We start from the raw sequence: 25,761 nt of genomic DNA on the forward strand, positions 1-25,761 counted from the left end.
GTATAAAACTCGGCTTCTCGCATGAAAGCAAACCAATTGGAAGTAAGCGCTCGTGTGTCTTTCTTTTCCTGTTGTCCGTGTTTGTTTCTTTTTGCGTTTTCTCGCTAAGCAAATGACGGCTATATTCTGAAGCAATCGTTCACCACATTAAATTGCGAAATGCAAATGATTTTACATTTAAAATTTCCACTGCCTTCAGAAATCATTGTTCTTACTTTCAACGTTTCTTCGTTCATGCAGGTTCAGCAAGTTCGATCGACTGCGGCTGAAGGTTCTTAATCAACTGAGAGGTAGGTTTATCTGCACTCTTAGTAGGCTAGTATAGGAAGCAGTGGTCGCAGTGACTACCACTTGGCGCTGCTCTTTCATGTCGCAATCTTGTTTTCGCAGTGAACTTGAAACTGAAAAGAGATTCGATTATGCTCCCGTACTTTGACACAGTTTTTTTGCAAAGCACCATTCGGAATGCAGCCCTATGGTTGAAAACAGTTTACAAAACGCAACATTAAAATAGACTCTGTTGCTTTTGTTATACTGCTAGTCTTCCAACAATAAATCTGGGCAAGATTACGAACCGCTCTCAATGGAAAACCAATCTTAAAACGCTGGCGATTCTCTACACCTCTTGGGCATGTCCTGCTCGCCGATCACAGCCGACCAATAGGAAAGGGGAATCGTGAGCGTTTAGAGTCTAGTTTGGCTCTGAAAGCAGTTCGTAATAAGAAACTGCTCAAATAGATGTGTTCCAATTATAATAATAAACATTCTGCGCCTTACCTGTTGGTCTAACGATATCTTCTTAACCAAAGCTGCATGCCGTTAATCAACCATGCCGCAATGCTGATCAAGCCTGCAGCCTCTGCGCCTATGAATTCTGCCCTGAATTTCGCATAAGGGCTTTTATAATGATGTCATGGATGAATGGCTAGTTGGGCTAATGATGTCATGGAAGAGTGGTCAATTGGGCGGCAAGCGTAGAGAGCACCGATGGTCTTATCGAAGGCAATTTCCTAACATGAATATCCGCACAAAGGCAGCGAACGTCGACTAATAAATCTTAACTGTGGCTTGTGAGAGCAAATTAAAGATTTCACGCGTCTACTTTATTGTAGGGCAACTATAACCAAGAAGAAAAAGTAGAATATAATCATATATAAGGGGCTCCCTTTGCTTTTGGCGCTATTTGGCCCAAGCTGCCTTTGCGCCATAAACAATCAGACAACCATCATCAGATATAAGATGCGGAAAAAACTCGAAGGTGAGCAAAATCTAGTCCTTTTCTTGTTTTGCATATGCGTCAACGCCATCTGCCTGCCGCAGTAGTTGATGAGCGTTTCGCATTGCAGATATTTTAGAGAAGGCGCCGTACAAGGTTGAAGACCAGAACGTCACGGACCAAGTGGTGCTTGCCTATCACTGCTGTACCAACGAATGTGAGTTCATTAATAGATATAGCTGTTCTATCAAAGATCTTTTTTATCTGGTTGTCAGTCCAGTTTTTATGCATGCGCGTGTCAAGAAGGTGGTCGGCTGAAATTATAGCACCATGGTAAATACCGAAACATGATTACTTTGTGCTCGTTCGTATTTTGGCAGTTTAACTGTGGGCACCTGATAGTGGTTAATTGAAGCAATAGACATGAATGACATAAATACTTGCAAGATGTACGGTTGGTATGGTGTGTTATGGGGATATGGGCTGTGAGGGCATCATAGTAAACGGCTCCGGATTAGTTTCGTCGACCTGGGATTCATTGGTGAGCACTTACGCCGTACAGTGCACGGGCGCCTTACATTTCGCCTCCGTTGAAACGATGTATCGTGGCCGGAATCAAAATCGCGTCCCCGGGAGCAGCAGTCGACAGCTAAACCCTTAGCAATCGTAGCGAGGCCCACTAGGGAGTAGTGCCAGAGATTATTAATATGCTGGAATAGCAAAGCAGGCAAGTCCACGCATAGTTACTATAGCTCAGAGTGTAGACAAAATACAATGACCTTCAACTAATGAGATTTGGTCTCATGACCACAACAAGCACATGTGCCGGATATGTACCGTAGCATCACGCTAGCTAATCAGGAAGGCGAGGTCTTATGAACATATGCCATCTGATAGAAAGACGTCATGCCAATGAACTAAGTGATGTCATTCTATTTCGCCCCTCAGCCATTAGCGAGGAGACTAAGTACGCGGCCCTTCGCACGATGCTCAGCAGCGTCGGTGTTCACGAGTGGCCTCGACCCCTGGGTTGGCTCGATGCGCCCTCTTGGGAGGAGCTGTACGTGCAAGCCTACACCAAGACGGGGCTCAGCTTCATCATGGCCGCGGGCGTGGGCGTCGACCTCAAGAACACTTCCGTCTATGTCATCAGCGTGAGTATACCTGTACACTGTCTTGCTGCATGATGCCCGCGACTTCAAGCTTACTATGAAAGTGTCTCGTAGATTAATTTTATTTTATTGCGAAAGAAATACTACTCTAGGTTTCGAGCCTTCAGCGTAGCGCGGCGGTAGCCACGTACGTCTTACCCACATGACGTTGTGATGTCACACCCCACGGGACGCTAGGGTGTGGGCTGGCAGGAGCTGCCACTTCGGTCTCTCGTTTCACATGGGACGGTTATGTCAGAATCAGCCTGCCAGGACCCTGGCATTCACGTTACCCCTATAGGCCACTAAGTCAGATTCATACGGCTTGGTTAAAGCGGGGCTTTACATTTGGGATGAGGAAAAAGAAAAAGAGAAGAAGAACGCTCGGTCACCCGCAGCTAATGCTTTCGCTCAATATTTGGTTCAGCAGCGTTGAACCCTTGTAATTTTATTTATTCTTGAAATACTGCGGACATGGTGCATGTCCAAGAAGGATAGGGAAGGTACACACATTTCAGTATTAATGACATCACGAGGCATGAAAAGATCAGCAAGTGCAATCAGTAATACAATCTATACAATCATGTGGAGTAATACAAGAAATACATACAGATATAAGACATCATTAAGATGTATACAGAAGGAAATGCCGCGGCAGCACGTAAATTAATCAAAGAGGTGGAAAACTGGGACTCATCTCGTGTCCTGCATCTTTCCAAGCTTTGGGCTGCCAGATGTTCCCGAGAACCTCTCTTAACAACTTTGAAGCAAACCCTTTGGGTTCCATACTTTTCACGGGGGCTTGCATTGTGCGGACTTCCACAGAATCATTGTTATTGACAAAAAGAAGAAGCCGGGCCCGTGTCTGCATCGGCAAGGGTACCAGGCCACAGTAATGTGAAAGTCAATGAGGTTGCTGATAGACTAGCTAAAGAGTCTCTCAATGGGCCCCGTGTTGCCTGTCCTCCCGGCAACAGCGTAGATAGCAGCAGCGAGATTTCGTAGGCGCTCCTTATTAAGCACGCACTCTGGATCTATATTAACATCGGACTACTTCCTTCATCTCAAGTATTCCTGAAGTAGGAAATAATGTCAATCAAGGCAGACTGAAGTCTCTCTAACCAGGCTGCGCTGCCTTATTCCGCCACTAAATTTCTACATGCACAGATCTGGTTTAGTGCTTACTCCCGTCTGCGCATTATGTGGGGAACCGGGAACAATTAACAGTTCGTGCTATTTTGCCGCCGTTTTACCATGATGAGAAAACGATATTTGGAGAAGCCGTTACAACAGCTGGGCCTAAATTTAAGCAGCCAGATTTTATTAACGTTCGGTGCCACCATGCTTGGGTACAGCCACAAGTCTGTTTTTAACGCCATTCAAAACTTTTTTAATAGAATCAAAACGTCTGCCTTGCTAACATGCTTTGAATATTTTAAACTTGAAATACAAATATCAGTGTTCTCCTACTGCGTGCGTTATTAATTATCCTTTTTATTTTGGTTTTTCATATTTTACTTTCCTTCTCAATTTCCTAGCAATCATTTCTTTTTGTTTTTTGCGATGTAATTATACATCTCAAAATTTAATATCTCTGCACCCCTATAACAACAACAAGAAGAACCGCTGACGGGACCCATCGACGATGTAGCGTCATGTTCTTAAAGGCGATGCTTAACTATCCCAATAAGTTTCTCCCTGCAGATTTTCATATGCATAATACCGAGTTACGCTGGTAACTATATAGACCTGTGGTAAGTTCCTAACATTGATCTCCCGGTAAACTTGACATTGCATCTTGCAGTTCGATCAACCCGGCTTTGGAATCGGCCGCAACCAGCTCATCAACATGACCACGCCTAACAACGAGCCCATCGTCAAAGCGTACAAGAAGTACATGGCGGGAACGATTCACTTCATGAAGCCGAGCCTCAGCGCAAGCTCTATCGATGCCATCGTCGAGGACATTATCAACTTCGAGTCACAGCTTGCAAGGGTAAGCCAACAGGGCGCGGAGTTGGGCGTATACTTGGTAGTTGGCTCTTGTGCAAGACTTGTCTGCCCACCGGGCTTCACTGACTGTCCTACTGACTAGCGAATAATAAGCTAGATCTGAGGCACCTTTTTTTTTAGCTTTGTGGTTTCTTCAGTCGTGTCTTTAGTCTTTTCTCACCTATTTTTATTAGAGATTCGCCATCAATCATGTTGATTTCAGAGAGTTCACAAAATTGACAAAATTGGTAAAATCGAGACATATATATTATACAAGCACCAAGAAATCACATATGCGTTTTCTCGGGAAAAGAAAATGTATTCAAGCATATGTTGGTGACAATGTTACCAGCTGAATGAGTATGCAGGTTTCCATATATGTTCCGAGCTTTCAAGCTATTGACTAGCGTTACTACGTATAAGTCTTTCTTTTTTCGCACCATTTTTAAAATAAAGTTTCATAAAACTCGGTTCCTAAATCGCCGTCTAATTAAAATACACCTTTCCTATACAAACAAAATGATGGTGTACAATTAAATATTCTACTCGCATTTAAACTCCTGGCAGTTGGTGGGTGTTACTACAAAATTCGCTAGCCTTGAGCGTATTCATTTCATCCCAAAAACGAAAGGCATCTCCGACACGCATACAGTTAATTGTATACGGACTCCCAACTGCAGCTTTGTTTAGTTTTTGTTCGCATAATCACATAATCTTTATAAATATCGCCTTAGTGTCACTTTGAAACTAGAAATCAGGAACAATATAACCAAATCTTAGCCGAAGTAAATAAAACACCAGGCTAGCCATCAAGGCTTGCTGAGTTGATATTGCCGATACCTTGGCTGAATTTGGGAAAGAATACCTTTATTCAGCTCTTCTGAACAGGATGTTGTGATTAAATTCGATTTGGTTTCGTGTTCACGTGATGAACTTTGCTATATGTATTTAAATATCCCGGCTTAAGTTCACTTATGCAGCACAATTTGCTGCATTACGGTCGTTTATGGGACAAAATGTGATTCACTGGAGAAGGTAATGGCAACCCACTCCAGTATTTCCTGCCAAGAAAACCCTATGGCCAGTCACAATACCATTAATGATATGGCGCCGGAAGATGAGCCCCCCAGGTTGGAAGGCGTCCCACATGTTACTGGGGATGAACAAAGGGCGATTCCTAGTAGCTCCAGGACGAATGAAGCGGCTGGGCTAAAGCCAAAAGGACGCTCAGTTGTGGATGTGTCGGGAAGCGACCGGAAAGTCCGATGCTGCAAGGAGATATATCACATAGCAACATGGAATGTAAGATCTATGACGCAAGGTAAACTGGATGTCGTCAAGCAAGAAATGAACCGATTGAACATTGATATCTTGGGTATCAGCGAGCTCAAGTGGACCGGAATGGGAGAATTTAACTCCGGCGACCATTATGTCTTTTATTGTGGGCACGAATCCAAGAGAAGGAATGGGGTCGCTCTCATAGTAAACAGAAGAATGGGTAAAGCAGTGCTAGGGTACAACCCCAAAAACGACCGAATGATTTCACTTCAGATCCAAGGTCACCCTCTCAACATAACAGTTATCCAAGTCTATGCACCGACCACTACTGCTGAAGAAGCTGACGTTGAGAGATTTTATGCGGACCTACAATGCCTTTTAGACCGCACCCCATCATCAGACGTCGTTTTTCTCGTAGGAGACTGGAATGCTAAGGTCGGGAGTGAAGAAATATCCGGAATTGTAGGCAAGTTCGGTCTTGGCGAGTCGAATGAAGCTGGACAGAGGCTAGTAGAGTTTTGTCAAGAAAACAACCTGACCATAGCGAATACTCATTTTCAACAGCACAAGAGGCGCCTGTACACATGGACTTCACTGGACGGTCTGTACAGGAATCAGATCGATTATATTCTTTGCCGGCAGAGATGGAGAAGCGCTATACAAGCAGTAAAAACAAGGCCTGGGGCCGATTGTGGCACCGATCATCAGCTTCTTGTTGCCAAAATTAAGCTTCGATTGAGGAAAACTCAGAAAACTAGAAGGCCTTTCAGGTATGATCTGGATCAAATTCCATTAGAATATGCTGTGGAAGTGAGCAATCGATTTCAAGAATTAGATCTAGAAGACAGAGAGCCCGAAGAGATGTGGACTGATGTTCGTGATATAATACAAGAAGTTGCTACTAAGGTAGTTCCAAAGCAAAAGAAATGCAAGAAAGCAAACTGGTTATCTGAAGAGGCTTTGCAAATAGCTGAGGAAAGGAGGATGGCAAAAGTTATGGGGGAAAGAGAAAGATACAAGGTTCTCAATGCGGATTTTCAGAAAATAGCAAGGAGAGATAAGAATGCCTTCCTGAACATACAGTGCCAAGCAGTTGAGGACAACAGCCAATTAAGGAACACAAGAGCTCTGTACAAGACAATCAAAGATATCAAAGGAAGCTTCTGTGCTAAGCTGGGCGTGATAAAGGCCAAACGAGGCAAGGACCTCACTGAAGCCTCAGAGATAAAGAAGAGGTGGCAGGAATACACAGAAGAACTGTACAAGAAGGACCCGAATGTGCAAACCCAACATAAGACGGTTGTGATTACTGATCTCGAGCCGGGCATCCTGAAGAGTGAAGTTGAATGGGCCTTAGCCAGTCTTGCTAAGAAGAAAGCCAGCGGAAGTGATGGCATTCCAGCTGAGTTGCTTCAAAACCTCAACCATGACGCTGTTAGCATTCTGCATACATTATGTCAGAAGATTTGGACAACTCTGCAGTGGCCACAGGATTGGAGGAGGTCAGTGTACATCCCCATTCCAAAGAAAGGCAGTGCCAAAGATTGTTCCAACTACCGCACGATCGCACTTATTTCGCATGCTAGCAAGGTGATGTTGAAAATCCTCCAAGGTAGGCTGCAGCAGTATGTGGATCGGGAGCTTCCGGACGTGCAAGCTGGGTTTCGCAAGGGCAGAGGAACTAGAGACCAAATTGCCAACCTCCGGTGGATCATGGAAAAAGCAAGAGAGTTCCAGAAACCCATCTACTTCTGCTTTATTGATTATGCGAAAGCGTTTGACTGCGTAGATCACAGCAGATTGTGGCAAGCTCTCCAAGAGATGGGAGTTCCAATTCACCTCATCTGTCTCCTCAGGAACCTGTATGAAGGACAAGAGGCCACAGTCAGAACTGGGCATGGTCTTACCGATTGGTTTCCGATTGAGAAAGGAGTGAGGCAAGGCTGCATACTGTCGCCCTGCCTATTTAACCTATATGCAGAGTACATCATGAGGAAGGCCGGTCTGGACGAGTCTTCATATGGAGTGAACATTGCTGGAAAATGTATCAACAACCTTAGATATGCGGATGATACCACTTTAATGGCAGAAAGTGAAGTGGAACTCAGGAGACTTCTGATGCGCGTACAAGAAGAGAGTGAGAAGTTTGGGCTTAAACTGAACATCAAAAAGACAAAGATCATGGCGTCTTGCCCTAACAAGTCCTGGAGCATCAATGGACAAGAAGTGGAAGCTGTGACAGATTTTCTCTTCTTGGGCTCCAAGATTACCTCGGAAGGAGACTGCAGCCATGAAATTAGGAGACGCCTGCTTCTGGGAAAGAGAGCAATGGTTAGCCTTGACCGCCTAGTAAAGAGCAGAGACATTAGTCTGCCAACCAAGATCCGTATAACTCATGCTATGGTCTTTCCAGTTGTGATGTATGGATGCGAGAGTTGGACTGTGAAAAAGGCTGACCGCCGAGGAATTGACGCGTTTGAATTGTGGTGCTGGCGAAGACTCTTGAGAGTTCCTTGGACTGCCAGAAGATCAAATCAGTCGATATTGTCGACCATAAACCCTGACTGCTCATTGGAGGGTCAAATTCTAAAGTTAAAACTCAGCTACTTTGGTCATCTGATGAGAAGAGAGGAGTCGCTGGAGAAAGATTTGATGTTGGGAAAGGTTGACGGTCGCCGGAGAAGGGGTAGGCAGCGAACGCGATGGTTAGATGGCATCCTCGAGGCACTGCAGATGAAGTTATGTGATGTTAGGAAGATAGTGAGAGACCGGAAAGCGTGGCGTGAAATGGTCCATAGGGTCACGAAGAGTCGGACACGACTGAACGACTGAACTGAACTGAACTGATGGGACTAGTTGGTAATACATTTAGACAGGTATAGCGCTGTGGGCGTCTCCTTCCTAATCCGCATCTGGCTGGGCTACTGTACCTGCATGCTGTATTCACGAGCATCCGTTGGTGAATTCTTGATGTATGTGTTGTCTTTAAATGATTTAGGTTGGTATACTCCTTAAGCTGACTATGGCCGCCTTTTGTTTACAACCACTCCGTCTTGGTTGTTAAGTGGGAAATGAACTGATTTAATTCGGTTGAAAAGCACACAAAAAGTCAGAAGTTTGTATAAAAATGATGAAAAAGCCATACATTTTGAGAGCAGTAGTCTGAAACAACGAAGAGGCTAGCCGAATTATACGTATAGAACACACCACACAAAAATGAGCTGAACTTCTATTATCTGGGTCCTCGGCGCTGATTCCTATTGGACAGATGCGGCGAGTAGTTGTTCTTGAATGCGACACCAACAAATCCAATGTTCTCTCTACCTTGACCAGCGCGCAGCCTGAAAGGGAAATTATGTTTTGACAGAATAAACAAAATTACACATTACACCATTCATTTTTATAGATTCCATATGCCCTGGCCTAGAACGACTAGGGCTTTCTCTCTTTTTTGTTTGTTTTTTCGTTTTTCGCTCTTTTTTGTTTTCGTTTTTCCTTCCTTTACGCTCCGCCAGCCGATGTCGAGACATAAACACTGCCTGGAACCAAAGCGCATGTTGTTCGTTGAATAAAACTTCCCGCTATCCGCATCCAAAAAGGGTCTTTCGTAACAATAACGGGTTTGTGTGCAGCCGCTCAATGCCATCTTCGCTTGCGTAACACGCTAAAAATATTCATAATTTTTTTACCGATGCACGAGCCTGACAGGTGCAACGTGATCCAAGGTTTACTTCAATAAGTTGTCAAGTGGCAGATGCGCATTAAAGCCTTGACCCCGTGCGCGGTCGAGCGCATATTCTTTTTCCGGCCTGCACCAACTTGTGCACTCGAAGAAGGAAGTATGTCCAGTTACTCATGGAGCTTGAGCTAAAAAAAATTCAGCACGCGAAGCTTGTTGGAACGGCTCACGTATGTCATTATACCGCTGGGTGCTTCTTCCGGGGTCTTGTCCTGAAGAGTGCAAATAAATAACTAAGAAAGGCAAAAACAACGAAGCAAAGGAACAAGCCAGGTAGAAAGTCTGCTTAGGAAGAGCAGCAATATAAGCATTTGCCAATTTTCTTGCAGCGCACGAGATCTCCGGAAGATCGACGAGTTTTCGACACCATGTACAACCGCCGGACGATTGCCAACTTGAGTGCGGAGTTCCCACAGGCAAGCGGATTTTTTTTTTTTTGGTTTTACTAATGGGTATATTAAAAAGAAATCGGTCTACGAAGAAAAAGAATATTGAAGTTGTCTGTAATTCTTGCATAAAAAACCATGAAAATTATGTGCAGTCGCTTCATTAAAATCAGGGGGAGAAGTAGGGGTATTCTTCCTTCATGGTTGGTTAAATTCCAAGAAATAAAAAAGAACAGCTTCCGGATTGACATCGCACGTGTCAATTAAAGTTCAGTTCAAGTTACAGTCTATCATCTTCTTAACCCTAGTGAAAAAACCCTATGATTCCCAATAACCTCAACAGACTTCTCATACTAAACTCATATCAATATCATATCATCTCATACAAATATAATTCACCATATAAGAAATATATCATATAATATGAGATTTTTATGAGTTTAGAATGAGTTCAGTATGAGATATTTGTATGAGGTTTTCGTGACTCATGCGGCTTTTTCCCTAGGGTTGTCTTTTTTTTGTTACTGTAACCTGAGAACGCGAAAAACAGTGCAATTTCCGACCACCAGGTTGGCGAAAGCTGCATTTAATTGTTGTAACTGCCGGTTGAAGTTTTGCAGATGTATCTGTTAGCCACGTTTCACTGGTGTGGCTTTTAACTGCCACGAAATAGTGACGTGCTTCCTAGATCTTGACTATTAATGCACGAGTGAAGGTCAGTCTGAACTTTCGCCTTTCATGTCCTTGACGTGGCACACCAGTACCGTGATCACACCTATTTGCTGGTTATAAACCTGAATGCCGAATTTGGGCTTAACACTGCGTCAATTGCAGAGTCAGTTTGGTGCGCTGTAGGAGCAATCCGTAAGTTTTATATAGTGGATAGAAATTAATAGCTGTCATTACCATCTACCTACCTGGGCACAGTACATGACAACTGCAAGCGGCACTCTTTTTGCGCTACCACTCAAGGACATTTCACTCTTTTCTTGAAGGGTGGAGCAAGTCGTAATAGTAAAAAACCTAAGTGCCATCTTGAGAAACGATCATCAGCAGCGATAGCAGGCAAGAATAGATAGAACTCCAATGCCGGTCAGATTTGCGATTACCCAATGTCTGGCGATTTACAGAAGCCTTTGCTATTTTCACTCGTAATGAACGGACGTTTCCAAATCTTCCGAGTCTGTAACAGAGCCGCTTGTAACTGTGGTTCCTCTTTTGTTTCCTTAGGTCGACTGGCTGAATATACTGAACCAAATTTTCGAGCCAATTAACCTTACCATGACGGAAGAGGAAGGCGTTGTCATGAGGGAACCGGAATACTACAACTCTACTCTCGACTTCCTCAAAACGGTTGAAGGGTGAGCTTAAACACTACATATTGTGGTGCCATTGTTACTGCTTATCAACAATCTACAGATGAAACATGCGTCAGTGGTTTTTATGAAGAAAGGAAAGTGTACACACCCCCAATTCAATTTTTACCCAGTAAAATCTGAGGATAAAATTTTAGATCGCTCCTTGTATCATTCAGGATGACTTACGAGCGGCTAGCCTTACTTCGGTGAACTTTTGAATATGCCTCATTAAGGAGCCCGTAGCTCCCTCTCCTTGATATAACTCTGCCTCCCTCCTAATTTATCTTGCTTCTTGACGTCGAACCATGTAAAGCGTTGAAACAATAGGTGTAAAACGCATTACGACCGCACCGAGCCCCACGTACCTCAAAACAACCATTGAGCAAATGATGTGTGTTAGGATTTTTAGACGCATTATCGAACACATTTATTTAGGTATATATATATATATATGTATATATATTTTTATTACGGTGTGTATTCTTTTCTTTGCTCAAATGTGCTCTTCAGCATAAGTGGCTTAGAATTAGATATGCAGACCTCTGTCCGAAATTAGTGCCACCATGGCTCAGCGGTGGCGCCCATGTGTCCTGATAGGTCTCGGTGGTTGATGTCCGGGGCAAGTGCATATGTGATCTGCCGTCACATCTCTACAGGGAGCGGGAAGAGCATATTCCTTACATCAGCAGCGTAGAAGCGGCTCTTCGCTGCTCAGTGTGCTTGCTTACCTACGGAGCGTTTAAAGACGATTCGACAACGCCTTTAGCCACTAAGGTGTCCCAAAAAAGGCGAGAACCTTTTTGGAATTTCCGGCGAGATGGTTTCCTTCAAAGCCTCCTTGATTAAAGAAATTATGAATGGTTCCTAGTTTGAGGTGAGAAAAACGCGCAAGCTAAGCAGTTCAGTTCAGTTCAGGCGTTCAGTCGTGTCCGACTCTTCGTGACCCTATGGACCATGTCACGCCACGCTTTCCGGTCTCTCACTATCTTCTTAACATCACATAGCTTCATCTGCAATGCCTCGAGAATGCCATCTAACCATCGCGTTCGCTGCCTACCCCTTCTCCGGCGACCCACAACCTTTCCCAACATCAAATCTTTCTCCAGCGACTCCTCTCTTCTCATCAGATGACCAAAGTAGCTGAGCTTTAACTTTAGAATTTGACCCTCCAATGAGCAGTCAGGGTTTATGGTCGACAATATCGACTGATTTGATCTTCTGGCAGTCCAAGGAACTCTTAAGAGTCTTCGCCAGCACCACAATTCAAACGCGCCAATTCTTCGGCGGTCAGCCCTTTTCACAGTCCAACTCTCGCATCCATACATCACAACTGGAAAGACCATAGCACGGGTTATACGGATCTTGGTTGGCAGACTAATGTCTCTGCTCTTTACTAGGCGGTCAAGGCTAACCATTGCTCTCTTTCCCAGAAGCAGGCGTCTCCTAATTTCATGGCTGCAGCCTCCTTCCGAGCAGCCTCCTTCAATTCTGGTCTGTGAGAGACGTTATTTAATTTTTAGAAAATATAACGAATTTGCGGCGTTTAATTGTAACTGACTTCATTTCTTGATCGATTTCGGGGCACACAACGCTTTTTCGTTAATTACAGTTGATTTATCTATCTACAGAGAAGGTAACACACTTTTGGTGGTACAAAAGTGTCCCACGTTATCAACGCATGTACTCATCCTCAGCACCAATTTAGTTTCAAGAGGGTTCCTAGAGCTGCATAAAAGTGAGGTAGCGCTGCAACGTTGCGCACTAAGCGGCATATCCACAAAAAAGCCAGATATTAAATAAGACAGAGCAGTAAAGCATTTCTTGGGTCATGGGTGGCAGGACAGGGCGTGTGGCAGCGAGATATGTATAGGAGACAACGACGATAACTAAAGATAACTAAGTCATAACAATAGATCAATAATTATGATGAGCTATATCATTATAAGTAATTAACAATCGATCAATAATTATGATGAGATATATCATAGCCAAGCAACACACAGATCACTAGATAGTCATGATAATGATACTGAGATAACATTGATCAGAGTGATAACGTAACTCAATATTTATATAAACTGTAATCACGTGATGGCATCTAATGAGATAGGGTTGCTGATAAAAACGACTTATAAGAGAGAAAGTGGTAGTTAATGGTACTTGTGATGTCAGAAATGATTACGTGACATGAACGTGTCTGCACAAGAAGCTGTAAACGAGGAGTTGGTGAAGTCGTACCTACTTGTGACACACAAATATAGACGTCGAAATAGAATAGGATGTCGGAGAACGCAGAACCAACTCATAATGGGACTATGTACGGAACAAGGTAGATCCATATGAGATGCTATTATATAAATGACAATCATAAGAGGTAGGAGCATGACAATTAGCAAGGATAGAGAACAAGATATTCAAGTAGTACAAAGTCCTCCATCACCTTTTTCAAACAAGAAGGAATCGGTCTTTCCTGAGCTGGATTTGTGAATTTTAGACGTGTGAAGTTTGAAGTTGTGAAATGTGAATCCGCAGATTCACATTCCGCATGTAACGTAAAATTGGTGACAGTACGAGCTCAGCTACGCGATATTGACTGTCATCCCAATCTCACCAGTTCCCCCACTCGTTCTGTACCGCAGATCCACCATCTACAACTACGTGGGGTGGAGACTCATGCAGAACTTTGGGCCGACATCGTCCAAGCTCCTGCGCAAGTTGGAATTTGAGTTCGTCCGTGTAGTGCAGGGCGTGGAAAAGATCCTACCCATCTGGCAGCGCTGCATCGGCAGTATCAGCGCGCTCCTCGACCACCCCATGGGAAGGCTGTACATAGACAAGGAATTCAGCGCTCAGGCAAAGGAAGACGTAGGTTTCTTTTAACACAGAAGCCACGTGTTGCATGCATATATCATTTTTCTGCAAGGTAGACCATCGATACAGAAGGAAGACATAATGCAAAGAATACTGAGAAAACTCATACGGGACATTTTAGTATCGCAGGCGAAGCAGTGCCCGCCTTGAAAGCGCATATTTCCTGGCAGAGGTGTAAAGGTTGCACTGAATGAAAAGTGTTCGACGCTGGAAGTTTTCGGCGCTGGAAGTTTTCGGGATATCAGGGAATGCAAAAAAAAAAAAAAGATCAATTCAGTAGTCGGAAAAGCAAATATGGTAAAACTCAAGAGTGCACTACTGGACCAACTGGTGACACCAATTCCTGTCCGCCCAGTGTTTCTGTTCTATACTTTTTAAAAGTGTATTGCACATCGTATGTTGCACAACACCCTGGGTGGTGTGCATTGTGCCATCATTCTTAACCTCTCATTTGGCAGCCTTAATTCTCAAATTGCCGTAAAACTCGAAACGGACCCAATCCCTAGTAGAGGTGGCCGCTTTTCGATGGAGGTGAAAGGCAAGTCCCCCGTGTACTATGCGGTGTCAGTGCCCGTAAAATATCCTAAGATTGACAAAATTTCTAGGGCCCTCAACTACGGCGTCCCTCAAAGCCTGAACAGCTTTATCGCCTTATACGGTTATACCCAATAAACCTAGAAACAAAACCGAACACGAACTCAGAAATTACGCCATCTATTTTAAGTTCGCCTTTCATGTCGTATTTGGTGGGTGGAAGACAAAGCTGCTCGATTTAGCCCAAGCTCCAAGGTCACCTCACCTCATTTTCAGCTAAGAGCAACCATGAATTTATGAACAGGAAATGAAAAAAAGGGCGTAAAATACTGTTCACAGTTAAGCGCTCGAGCTCCTCCATGCAAACTTGTATTCCGAAGTTTAGGACTGAATTGACTTCCTCCTTAACCTTTTAAGGCCGTAAAACAGCGCAAAGAACCCTACTCTTCATTACCTAAGGCGTTTCAATGCATTAACGTTTTTCCGACAACCGGTCCCAGTACGGACCATGACGAGATGCCATACCTCAGCGGGATCTCTATGTGTAGCCATTGCCATAGGCCGGAGAAGTAATGCAAATGTCCTGGAAGCAATTACTTGAGATTCTGTAAAAGTCTGAGGAAAGATTTCAAAAAGGTTAGAGCATATCAGTTGGTCCCAGTATTGGCTAGTGGCATGGCGATAGGAATGTTTGCTCAAGCAGCTGTACCTCATTGCTCTATATAGCATTTAATGAAGCCGATGCAGTGGTGAAAGTCATGGGTCACAGATTAATTTTTCACAATTGCTGTTTTACTGCTTAGAGATATAGAGGTAAAAAAAAAATAACTACCGCCTGTTTGAAGGATTCGGACGCGCAACAATGAAAGTAAAGAAGGGTTGCTCACTTGATCTGACGGAGAATTAGCTTACATCCGCTTCCCATACGGAACATTAGCTTCGAATGCGAAAGTGTGCCACCTGGCGCCCTCAAGTGACAAAACGGAACAAGCTTTCCCCTGGTCCTGTGTTCGCCGTATTGGGGTGAAATCTTGGGAAATGGCTTTTCCCCTCATCTTCAGTCAATAGAAATGCCCCGTAATGTACTTTACCCCACGATGCATATTTCGGTCCCTCGCCCCTAAATATTCCATCGAGGGAATAGGAAAAGGATGATCGCTGTTACCAATGCTGTTACCAATGGGGTAGTTCCTCGGAACTGTCCGGGGGAGTTACATCTCCGAGCACTGAAATCCTGTTATGGCCGAGCAGCAGACTGGGACCGCGCTTCCACCTAATTTACGAATAGGTATCCAGCGATACCAAAGTGCGTCCCGCGGCTGATGGGAAGGGCGACGGGCGAATGTATTAAAGGGAATGTCAAAGGCATCCTGTCCAGGTGGAGCTTCTCAACTGGTCGAACACTCAGCCGAAGGATATATGTACCCATTTGGGCCAGTGGGTTGCAGTCACGTCCACACTAAGTTCGGTTTCCTGTGGCCTAACCTTCGAGGGCTCCCAGCATTGCAGGTCCCACTATGAGCCCATTGTCACGCTAGTGGATACTTTGTTACTCGTAGACACCCATGCAACTATGACACACTACAGTCACTATGACTCCCCCTCCACTCTTTACCTAGAGACGTGTCCCCCTTCAAAGAATAAGTACCATGCTAGGGGACATCTCGACACAAAATTGGAAAACCGGCTAGTTCCCGTCGCCACTGGGGGCTCGAACCCATCTCCCCCCGAATGCGAGGCTGCGGAGGTCTTCTGAAAACTGCATTTGGATGACGCGTGTGGTGTAACTTCATATCAGTTCCTTTACTGTGTGGCTATTATGTTTACATGTGCATTTCATGATTTCCCAAAAAGCTTCAATACCGCTTATTAATCTGTTTTTATTAATGCTGTTTCATCCCCTGTTTCTTCTTGCAGATGGATTCACTTGTGAGCGATCTGAAAGTGGCATTTAGCGCCCTGCTCCAACAGAACGATTGGATGGATGGCTACACTAAAGATCAGGCCGCAAATAAGGTGTGCATATTTTACACTTAATATCATACCACCAGAAAAAAAGTTTTAAAAGTTCAATTGAAGAGATTTTATCAGAAAAATCCCATATTTTTCATAGAACATAACGTTTACCACATATTTCAACATAAGGATGAACTCCAGTTAGTGAGAGACGAAATAAAGCATGAAGAACACAAGTGCACATGCCTAACGAAAAATCACGGGTGAAATATAACAATTCATTGGTGTTCTATTAGCTACCTAAATTTTAATGATTCATAAAATGGTGCACAAGTAGCTGTTTAGGTCATATTTATAGGCATCTACTTTGTGATATCTAAAGCACATTTTCTGCATCATTTGTAAATGCTTTAAAATCATTATAGTTATTGAGTGCCTCTCACACGTGATCCCAAGAAAAGACTCAGCACTTAGCTCTCGGGAACCACTGCAGCCTCTAGTGAGTAGGATATTTACATTGGCCCAAACCCTGCACGTTTTGAGACGTACCGTCGAGATACTGATTTCGTATTCTCTTTTCGCGAAGTTCATTACTGTAGTTTGAAGAACTGAAATGTGTATTTCGCGCAAGTTATCAAGGCAAAAGAAAAGATGATATTGCATTTCCGAAAGACCTCGAAATGATAAACAATTTTATTTTACCCAGCACCAAACGAGAGTGCTAATTTCTTCCTTTATTTCAGCTGAATGCCATTGTCGACAACATCGCGTACCCAAGCTGGCTCAAGAACAACACTCACCTCAACAGCCGCTACGACCTCGTGGGTATATTCTTTTTCAAAAAATGGCGGGCGCACGAACGCCTTCCCGCCAAGAAGTGCATATAGTTTCTGCCAAAATATTCTAGCGCAATTAAATATGATACAAAATTCTGCCGATCTATGTATACCCTGTCTACCGAAACGATCTAATAAAGTTTCCTAGTTATAACAACATTTTGCACACCAGCATAACTATTCAGCTCCCTTTTAGGCACAACCCTAGCGAAAAAAATCCGCATGAGTTTCAATAACCTCATTCAGATCTGATACTAAGCTCATACTAGACTCATACAAATCTCATACAATCTCATATATTTTTCATACGTTGAACGATATTCGTATGAAATGATATGAGGATATTACGAGTTTATTATGAGTTTAGTATGAGGAAACCTATGAGGTTATTGCGACTCATGGGGTTTTTTTCACAATGAAAGTGCAGACGAAAATGTGCTTCCACTGATTTAAGCTTCAATTAATCTTCTTGGCTTGTGAGTTGATCATTTTATTACTACACCTTACCATCTCTTTCGATTGCTAAGCAGCCTGCAATATGCCAATGTGCCCTTGCCGTTGCTTCATCAAAAATATCGCTTGTCATTACAGCGAACTCGTTTGTGATGCTACCAACATTACGGGACTCAATGTCGCTTCAGCATTGTTTTTTTTATCTTTTCACAGATTAAGAAAATCATTCCAGGAACGCCGTTCCTAAACGTGTACTTAAACGTCCGTTACAACGGCATGCTCAAGAGGCTTGAGAAGCTTCGAAAGACCTACAACAGAAGTGAGGAGTAAGCCTTTTTTGTGTGCCTCTTTCTTAACCAACAGTGCATGACACAGGTTTGTTTAAGCATAGTTAAATTTCTCATGCAATGCGTGTGATTAATGGACGAACGCCAATTCTGCCCACTGTTGAAGTGAATTTCAGCGTGCGTTTAGCTTGCCACATGTTCATACGGTCGCCCTCATTTGGAAAATCCATTCAATGTGTTCACGCGGTTGGAACCAGGTAAATTAATTATTAATCAAGGAAGTACGTACGTATCTGAACGGAATTCTCGGTACCGGTGACCACGTACTTTCGTCATTTCTTAATACAGCTTTCAAAGTCAACTATATCTGAAATGTTGCAAAAGTTAGTACAGCTTACACACAGCAGCTATTTGCGAGGATGCTTAGCGCTTATTGCGATTGCCGCACTATTGTGGCACTGAAAATCAACCGCACTTACAGCTCTGTATTGTGCGATACTGAAGTATATGATATTAACGCCGCCATCGTATTCCACAGCTTCAATCTCCTGCTTCCACGTTTTGACTAGTGGGAATGCTATGCAGAGGCTGCATGACCCAGATGCGCTCTCACGTGAGCGCGTTTGCTGATGCTAGGGACTGTATTTGTATTTTCAACAGCGATGTGGAGATCGACCAAATGTTTTTCGTCGGGGAGAGAGGAAATCCCTTGATTTAGAAAGTGTATGTCGTCATTTGGTTAAGCAGATGGTCTTTTAGGCGCTACAAGAACACAAGTCAGCGAAATGCCGTGGCGGTAACCAGGCACAGGTCTTCACAAACATTGAACGTTTTTTGATGAAGATTTTTACTTGCTTGCCGAAGCTAATCTTTAGGTGCTAAGTACTTTGTACGCGGTAGTACTGAGCTGCAGGTTAGTCTTCAAGATTTATCTGCAGCTCCGAGGAACCTTGATTGGTCGAGGCTCTCGGTCAATCAAGGCTCCTTTGTTGTGCCCAGAAATTTTAACATGCCACTATCTTATTCGGTTTGGCCTCCGTGGAAATGCGAAAGCGGCTGTGGTGATTAGAAGCAACGAATTTCTCTGCAAAACGCTGTGCACGCGGAGCCATACTGCGCGACGCCTCAAATCTCGGCAATTCTTTGCGAACCTACCTTCACGTGTTCCTTTCCCATCGTTGGCTCGAACAGACGAACATTAAACGTGCGATTGCATGAAGCCTGTTCTGTAATTTACTTTGCTCCTAATTGCTTCGCGACAAACGAATACTTTTTTCTTTTTATTCAAAGTCGTTCAGGCGATGAAGATTTAATTTTCTCTATCTCCAGTTGCGTTGTGCCAAGCTGAGCGAAAAACTTCACATGTGGAGTAATCCTCTTCTACTCACATTCCAGAACCTTAAGACCAAAAGCAAAGCTGTACATGATTTGCTGGTGTCATCTATAATTACTGAGCAGTAGCATATCTTTGCCACGTGATACAAGCGCCTGTGGTCATGTACACGGCGATCCCGATTAACAAGAGTGATTTTGTAAACCTGGGTCAATGATAGTTTTTCACATATTGTTGCACTTGATTGACTGATTGAAATTTTTTAACAAGGATGCAAAGAGTCAATTGGTGGAATTCTGCAGAATTATGAGTAATTTGAATTATTTTCCTTGCAGGTATGTTGGATCCGCTGTCGTGAACGCATTTTACAACCGGGTCGCTAACTCCATAGGTAAGTACGTTTTCATTTGCCCTGCAAATTTATCGGTACATAATTCGCTCATGAGGCCTGTGTGACAGAAGGGAAGAGCAAATATCGAATCTTGATGACAAAATACATTCACGGCCGCTTGATGGAAGCGCAGTGCGCTTCTATCGTGATGGCAGGCGGCGACGTCACGGTGTATTTTTACGTTTGTTTTTTGATGCCAGCCATGTAGTACTGGAGTCTGTTAGTTCGGAAGATGTCAGAGATACTTTTGAAAGGCGAAAGCGATTTAGGAAAACATTTCTGTATCGTCTTGTCTCAAAAGGATTTCTCGAATTGAATGCGAAACTACGTATTATAGGTTACACGAGAGAGAGAGAGCTGCTTAAAATGAAAACAGGAGGGATGGTTAACCCCTTCCTCGAAACTGCATTACTCGAACGAATCTCTATAAAAGAGTAGCTTAGAAAGGAGCTTGCAAAAACTTTATGCTGTCAAACTCTTAACGACCGCAAAATGCAAGCAAGGTTGCTTCATTGTTTGTTAATTACCGCGCCACCTGCACAAATAAAAGAAATATGAATGATCTTAAAGCAGTGAAGCTGAAGCGTGGATGATTCTGGGGGGAATTACACTGCAAGTACGCACTATAAAAAAAGAGTGGCAGCGTACACTTCCCTGTGAAAGAAAAGGAAGAGGCAATCACTTCATGTATTAAAAAATATTTCGTTGCTAATTGTGATAACTCTGTGGCTTTGAGCTAGCGCTTCTGAAGTACACGAGGCGTTCCTTGCAACGGCAGTTCTAGAAAACTGAGTTGAGAACAACAGCGGGTTTTTGCATATAATTACTCGCGATATTGTTTTCAAGGGCATGCGTACGGAAGTTGAAAAAAAAAGAACTAGTATTCCCATTCCAAAGGAATAATGCTTTACACTTCAGGCGGATATACTTACCCTACAGTCAAATTACCATTATATTGAGAAAATGGATTAATCGCTGTCAGTCGGAAGTACGACATGATTCTACAGATACCAAACCCTAATATGTAAGGGTTGGGCGTTTCTATATTATATTTTTAAAGGTGTGTTGCTCATATCGGAAACAGAAGTCTTGTTTTGTGAAGTATGCACTGACCCTTAGTGAGAAATGATCAAGTACGGTTTATCTTGCCCATTTTATTAAGGGTTAAGATGATAAATAGTCCTAATGGGAGCTTAAGCTGGTTGGTTAAGCATTATTTTACCAGCGAAAAGAGGCGCACAAACAATGACACAGATAGCACCATATGTCTGTGTCCCTCATGATGTTTGTATTGTACTTGTGGTGCTCAAATAGTGACAATCTGGTAATTACCACGCATGCCATCCTTATTAGTTGCATATTAGTGCACAAATAAACAGCATCGCTTCACGTGACAAGAACGGAGATAGAAGTTTAGTTCATGTCTCTTTTTCGAATTAAGCAGAAAGGTTCAAGTTGTACGCATATAATGAAACCGTATCATCCGATGCTTCCCGCTCACATGGCTACCTGCGGCGCAATTTTACGCTAGCATCTCCTGATAAAGAGCGTGCCAGGGCACGAAACGTTTTTATGCTAAAAGCATAGATTTCTATCATTCACTTAGCATCCTGGCAACAGTATTTCACCACAGAGCTGGAATCCAGAAAAGCAGCTTGGGCCTCTTGATTTTTCATCCTGAGGCAACACCGCAAAACCTGGACGGGAGGACAAGACGCGTTGTGTCGTCTTCTCGTCTTGCGCTTCCGTCCACGTTTTGCGCTGTTATTTCAGGAGAGCTGGAATCCATTCAGAAATGCGCCGTATTTTGATACATTTATATCAGGACTTCACTTTACTTTTCCTTTCAGCATTTCCGGCTGGCATCCTTCAGAGTCCTTTCTATGGTTATGGCCTGCCCCCGTAAGTGTTAATTTTTTGCCACTTATTTTCCTAAGTATATGCATGCTCTCCGGAAGAAAGTTTTATTGTTATAAAATAATGGGAAACACTTAAGTTCCGTCTTTTGGGAGGCGACAGTGTAGGCTACCAGCCAACATATAAAGAATCAAGCTGTATGAACGTGCCTGTGTGGCCTAGGAGTAAAGTCAATGCAAGGCTCCAAGGGTCCTGGCAGGCCGATTCTGTTATCACCCTTTCATATGAATGGAGGGGCCTGAGTTGGCAGCTGATGCCAAAAATGACGTCAGCAACCTTAAGTCCAGTCAGTGCGCGCCTATGTCAGCGGCCAGCCAGCAACTGTCAGCACCATGCTCGTGATTTTTCGCTCAAAACGACGACGCTAGTTATTCTGGTGAATGGGAGGCCTTGAATGTTGTCACGTTAGAAATTAGTGGAGAAGGTTACTTACTACTAACTAATTAGTGTGATATATATTCACAAAAAGCGAATGTCGAATTTTTCATGCTATGCTGCGATGAAGAATATTATTGTTGAGGTTTCTGAAAAGAGATAACCAGTTTAAGGTAGGCGTCGACGTGTTTCATATTCTTGATTGTAGCATTTATTTGAGGTAAGCATGTATACTGACCCCATATTCGGACTAGCAGACTGAGCTAGCAAAGACAACAAAACTTTTACTGAAGTTTATTACGTATGTGCGTATCCCTGCAATATAAAAAGAAATAAAGTTTGACCAATAACTTAATGATTACCCCATAATTCTTTGTGGAGAGTACTTTTTTTTTGTCTAGCTGTAGTTTTCCTTTCGTATGCAATATCCAGATGCCGTGCCCAACTCTACACAAGAAATAACAGAAATACAGAGTTTTGTGCAGACAGCTTGTTACCCTTAATATAAGATAGATCTTTACTTAAAGCCACTGAATAGGAGCTTATCAACATTATTCCAGAGCAAAGTACGTAACAACTGCATCGGGTCAGTTCTGGCCTAGACTGACAAAATGGAATAATAAATATTTACAGACCGTGCAATGAGCTACAGGAAGAGGGCAGATATTAATCTAACTTGGCCAAATTATGTCCTCAATAAAACTAAGAAGACAAAATGGGCATGAGCAGTGCATGAGATACGGAGAGCAGATATGCAATGGTTAATCGGTGCGACGCAGTGGATTCCATATGGAGTCAGGTGTCTGGAGGAGATCAAGCGTTTTCCAGGGATGAAGAATCGCAGACGGCCCATGGAAGCATACATTTGAGCTTCGAAACGAGCTTTGTTCAGAGTGGCTGTGTCAGGACTGATTATTATTATTATTATTATTATTATTATTATTATTATTATTATTATTATTATTATTATTATTATTATTATTATTATTATTATTATTATTATTATTATTATTATTATTATTATTATTATTATTATTATTATTATTATTATTATTATTATTATTATTATTATTATTGCGCCGACATTCATGCACTGCAAGCAAGATGGTAAACATGTTTCTCAAACATATTGATTGATTGGTCTTTGCCGTTTTCTTGACTTGCAGCTCTGTAAATATGGGCGCAATCGGCTCCATCATTGGCCACGAGATCACTCACGGCTTCGACGATGCAGGTGAGGCGAAAATCGCAACACTGATTTGCGGACATTTCACATCAACACGCCAAGGATAGCGCTACGGCTCAGCTTACGTGATAGAAACCGCGAAAAGAGAGGACAATGTTGCGCTTTTGGAAAGGCTGGGATGTGCGCGGGTCTTCTAAATAGATAGCCGCTACTGAATCGCTCGGTGGCTCGGAAGCAGACCTTGCTTGGACAATATAAATTGGACAAAGAAGAGCGTTACTACTGCCTCTGCACACCTAGACGCATAGCCTGAGCTCACAGACAGTAATGAGTGGCTGAGAAACCACTATCACCATCAACCATCGGTGGATCTCAATATCAATGCAGTAGCGCAAATCCGATCTCATTTACCCCTGGCGCTTAGAAGTGAACCTTCACTTGAACTCACACTGAACCCACACATGGTGTGCATAGTTCATCCAGTATGACAGCCGAACGTGTTGTGCCCGCGCTGCCTTCTCATGAGCCTAGCGATTGACAGTTGGATTATTCTGCCTGAGCCATCAGTTTATAGTGTGGAGAAGCAATTACTTTCCTTTGCGCTGTCTGCCGTTGGCGTACGTGACGAGGAAAATTGCCTAGAAAGTGTAACCCTCTGCCGGATTTTCCGGCAAGTTTTCCCCTTTCGATACCGAGAGCATTGCGGTGGGCGTAAAACGACTGGAGTTGCATCTTTTTACTCTCTTTTACATGTCATTGATACTTATTTAGCATGTTCAGCATAGATTTGGCGCAGACAGTCACCCCCCCCTCCCCCCCTCCCCCCCCCCCCCCCCCGCTCCCATCCCCCGCCTCCCTTTCAAGTATGACACTTGACTGACCTATCCTTAAAGCGCTGCTAAATGGGCCATCGTTTTCTGTTTACTATGTTGTATTCACCGCCAGCATTTAAGGGGAGGGTGTCTGTTCCTTTGCATAACGCCTAATACTATATCATGTAACGTACGGGTGCAGTACCTAAATTATGCATAAATAATAACATTCACAAAAATAAATCTTCAATGATCGGAAAGCTACAACTTGTATTGCTTTCATGACTTGTTTGTAATACTGCAAACTGTTCTGTTTCCGTATTTTCGTGCAGGTAGCCAATTCGACTACGAAGGTAATCTTCGCAACTGGTGGACACATGACACGAGGCAAAAGTTCCTCGACCGAGCCAAGTGTTTCATTGAACAGTACGGAACCATCGTGGACCCCCAAGCGGGAATGAACGTAGGTTGCGCATTCATAATGATGAATGTTGTATGCGCTTCTGTTCCAACGCATATTTGAACGTCCACGTACCTCATCATCTAAATGCTCGGTTTCTTGAGTTCAGAGCCATGTAACGTCGTTATTACGAGAAGAATATAGTCCGAAAAAAAAAATCGAGCGAAATAAAGAAATACTTCCGAGCTAGCAAGGATGCAGGTCTGACCAGCAGCTTTAGTTTTCGTTGCCGGGGAGACCATGGTCAATCAATTCGCGCTTTCTTTTACCATCAATTTGTTGATTAGATTACTCCTTAGAGCTGCTGCCTAGGAATAATGGTGGTCACAGCTTAGAATCCTGGGCCAGGACGGCGGGGCCCTCGCGGCGTCGCCCGCAATCAGGCTTGCTCAAGATGGTAGGCCTGTGACTTTATTCACAACGGCGGCATCACCGCTTCAACCTCCCAGAAAATAATTGTAATAAAAGCGTTTCTCAAAAACTATGTCTTTTTCTCTGGACTTTTCGATAAATTTCTGCCGCGGTGTTTCTCAACTGCTTATTTTGGGCGAAATATGCCTTTTGTGCATATTTTGTGCGCATATCGTAGTCCCATCAAGACCACATTTTGCATAATAAATTTCTCATTATTCAAAATGCGACTATTTAAACAGTAATTTAATAATTATTAGCGTTTGAAATTCAAAATGTTGTAAATATTCATGCTCAAGCCGCTGACAACGATACACATGCTATGATATTTTTTTTTTTCAAAATCATGCATATAATACTAGAATTTTGCACTTCTCTGTCATTATTAATGCGATGCTCAGCAGACGCACAAGCCTTCACTGTTTTTCACTTTTTCATATAACTGAGAACAAAAACGAAATGAGTTATCTCAGAACTAAAAAAGTGTCATGGAATAAGGAAACACTTCTCTCAGTTGTAAACGTTTCATTCGAATCGCTTTATTATTAAAAAAAAAAAAAAAAAAAAAAGCTACGGAGGAACATGTCTCCTTATGTGAAACGTGTTTCATAATAGTGTTATACCTGCTGATGCCAACTGAGTTCTAGTGAAGAGCCTAGAAAGCAAACTTCCCGAACACATCTGTTGCCGGAAGTGACATCAGGATAGCACGTGCGCGGCGATTCGGACGCGTTCAAAACACATCAAATAACCGCCCACTTATGACAATCAAATTAAATATAGTGATGACATACAACGATGGGCGAAAGCGTTATCGGT

The 25,761-nt window shown here is 43.1% G+C and overlaps 1 protein-coding gene across 1 annotated transcript in view; it reads left to right on the forward strand.

The window, feature by feature from the left end:
- Window positions 1-25,761, forward strand: part of LOC146196967 (neprilysin-1-like) — a 98,416-nt gene that overhangs the window by 60,036 nt on the left and 12,619 nt on the right. The window contains exons 5-18 of the mRNA XM_084598680.1: window positions 241-290; window positions 1,347-1,433; window positions 2,165-2,370; window positions 4,172-4,363; window positions 9,706-9,792; window positions 10,993-11,123; window positions 13,760-13,985; window positions 16,443-16,541; window positions 17,225-17,302; window positions 17,984-18,096; window positions 19,726-19,781; window positions 21,632-21,683; window positions 23,240-23,307; window positions 24,404-24,534. Coding sequence (XP_084454806.1) covers window positions 241-290; window positions 1,347-1,433; window positions 2,165-2,370; window positions 4,172-4,363; window positions 9,706-9,792; window positions 10,993-11,123; window positions 13,760-13,985; window positions 16,443-16,541; window positions 17,225-17,302; window positions 17,984-18,096; window positions 19,726-19,781; window positions 21,632-21,683; window positions 23,240-23,307; window positions 24,404-24,534 — 1,576 coding nt within the window. The remainder of the gene's footprint in view (window positions 1-240; window positions 291-1,346; window positions 1,434-2,164; window positions 2,371-4,171; window positions 4,364-9,705; window positions 9,793-10,992; window positions 11,124-13,759; window positions 13,986-16,442; window positions 16,542-17,224; window positions 17,303-17,983; window positions 18,097-19,725; window positions 19,782-21,631; window positions 21,684-23,239; window positions 23,308-24,403; window positions 24,535-25,761) is intronic.

This window comes from Amblyomma maculatum, chromosome 3 (assembly GCF_055883805.1).
Source record: "Amblyomma maculatum isolate TAMU_Amacu chromosome 3, ASM5588380v1, whole genome shotgun sequence".
NCBI lineage: Eukaryota > Metazoa > Arthropoda > Arachnida > Ixodida > Ixodidae > Amblyomma > Amblyomma maculatum.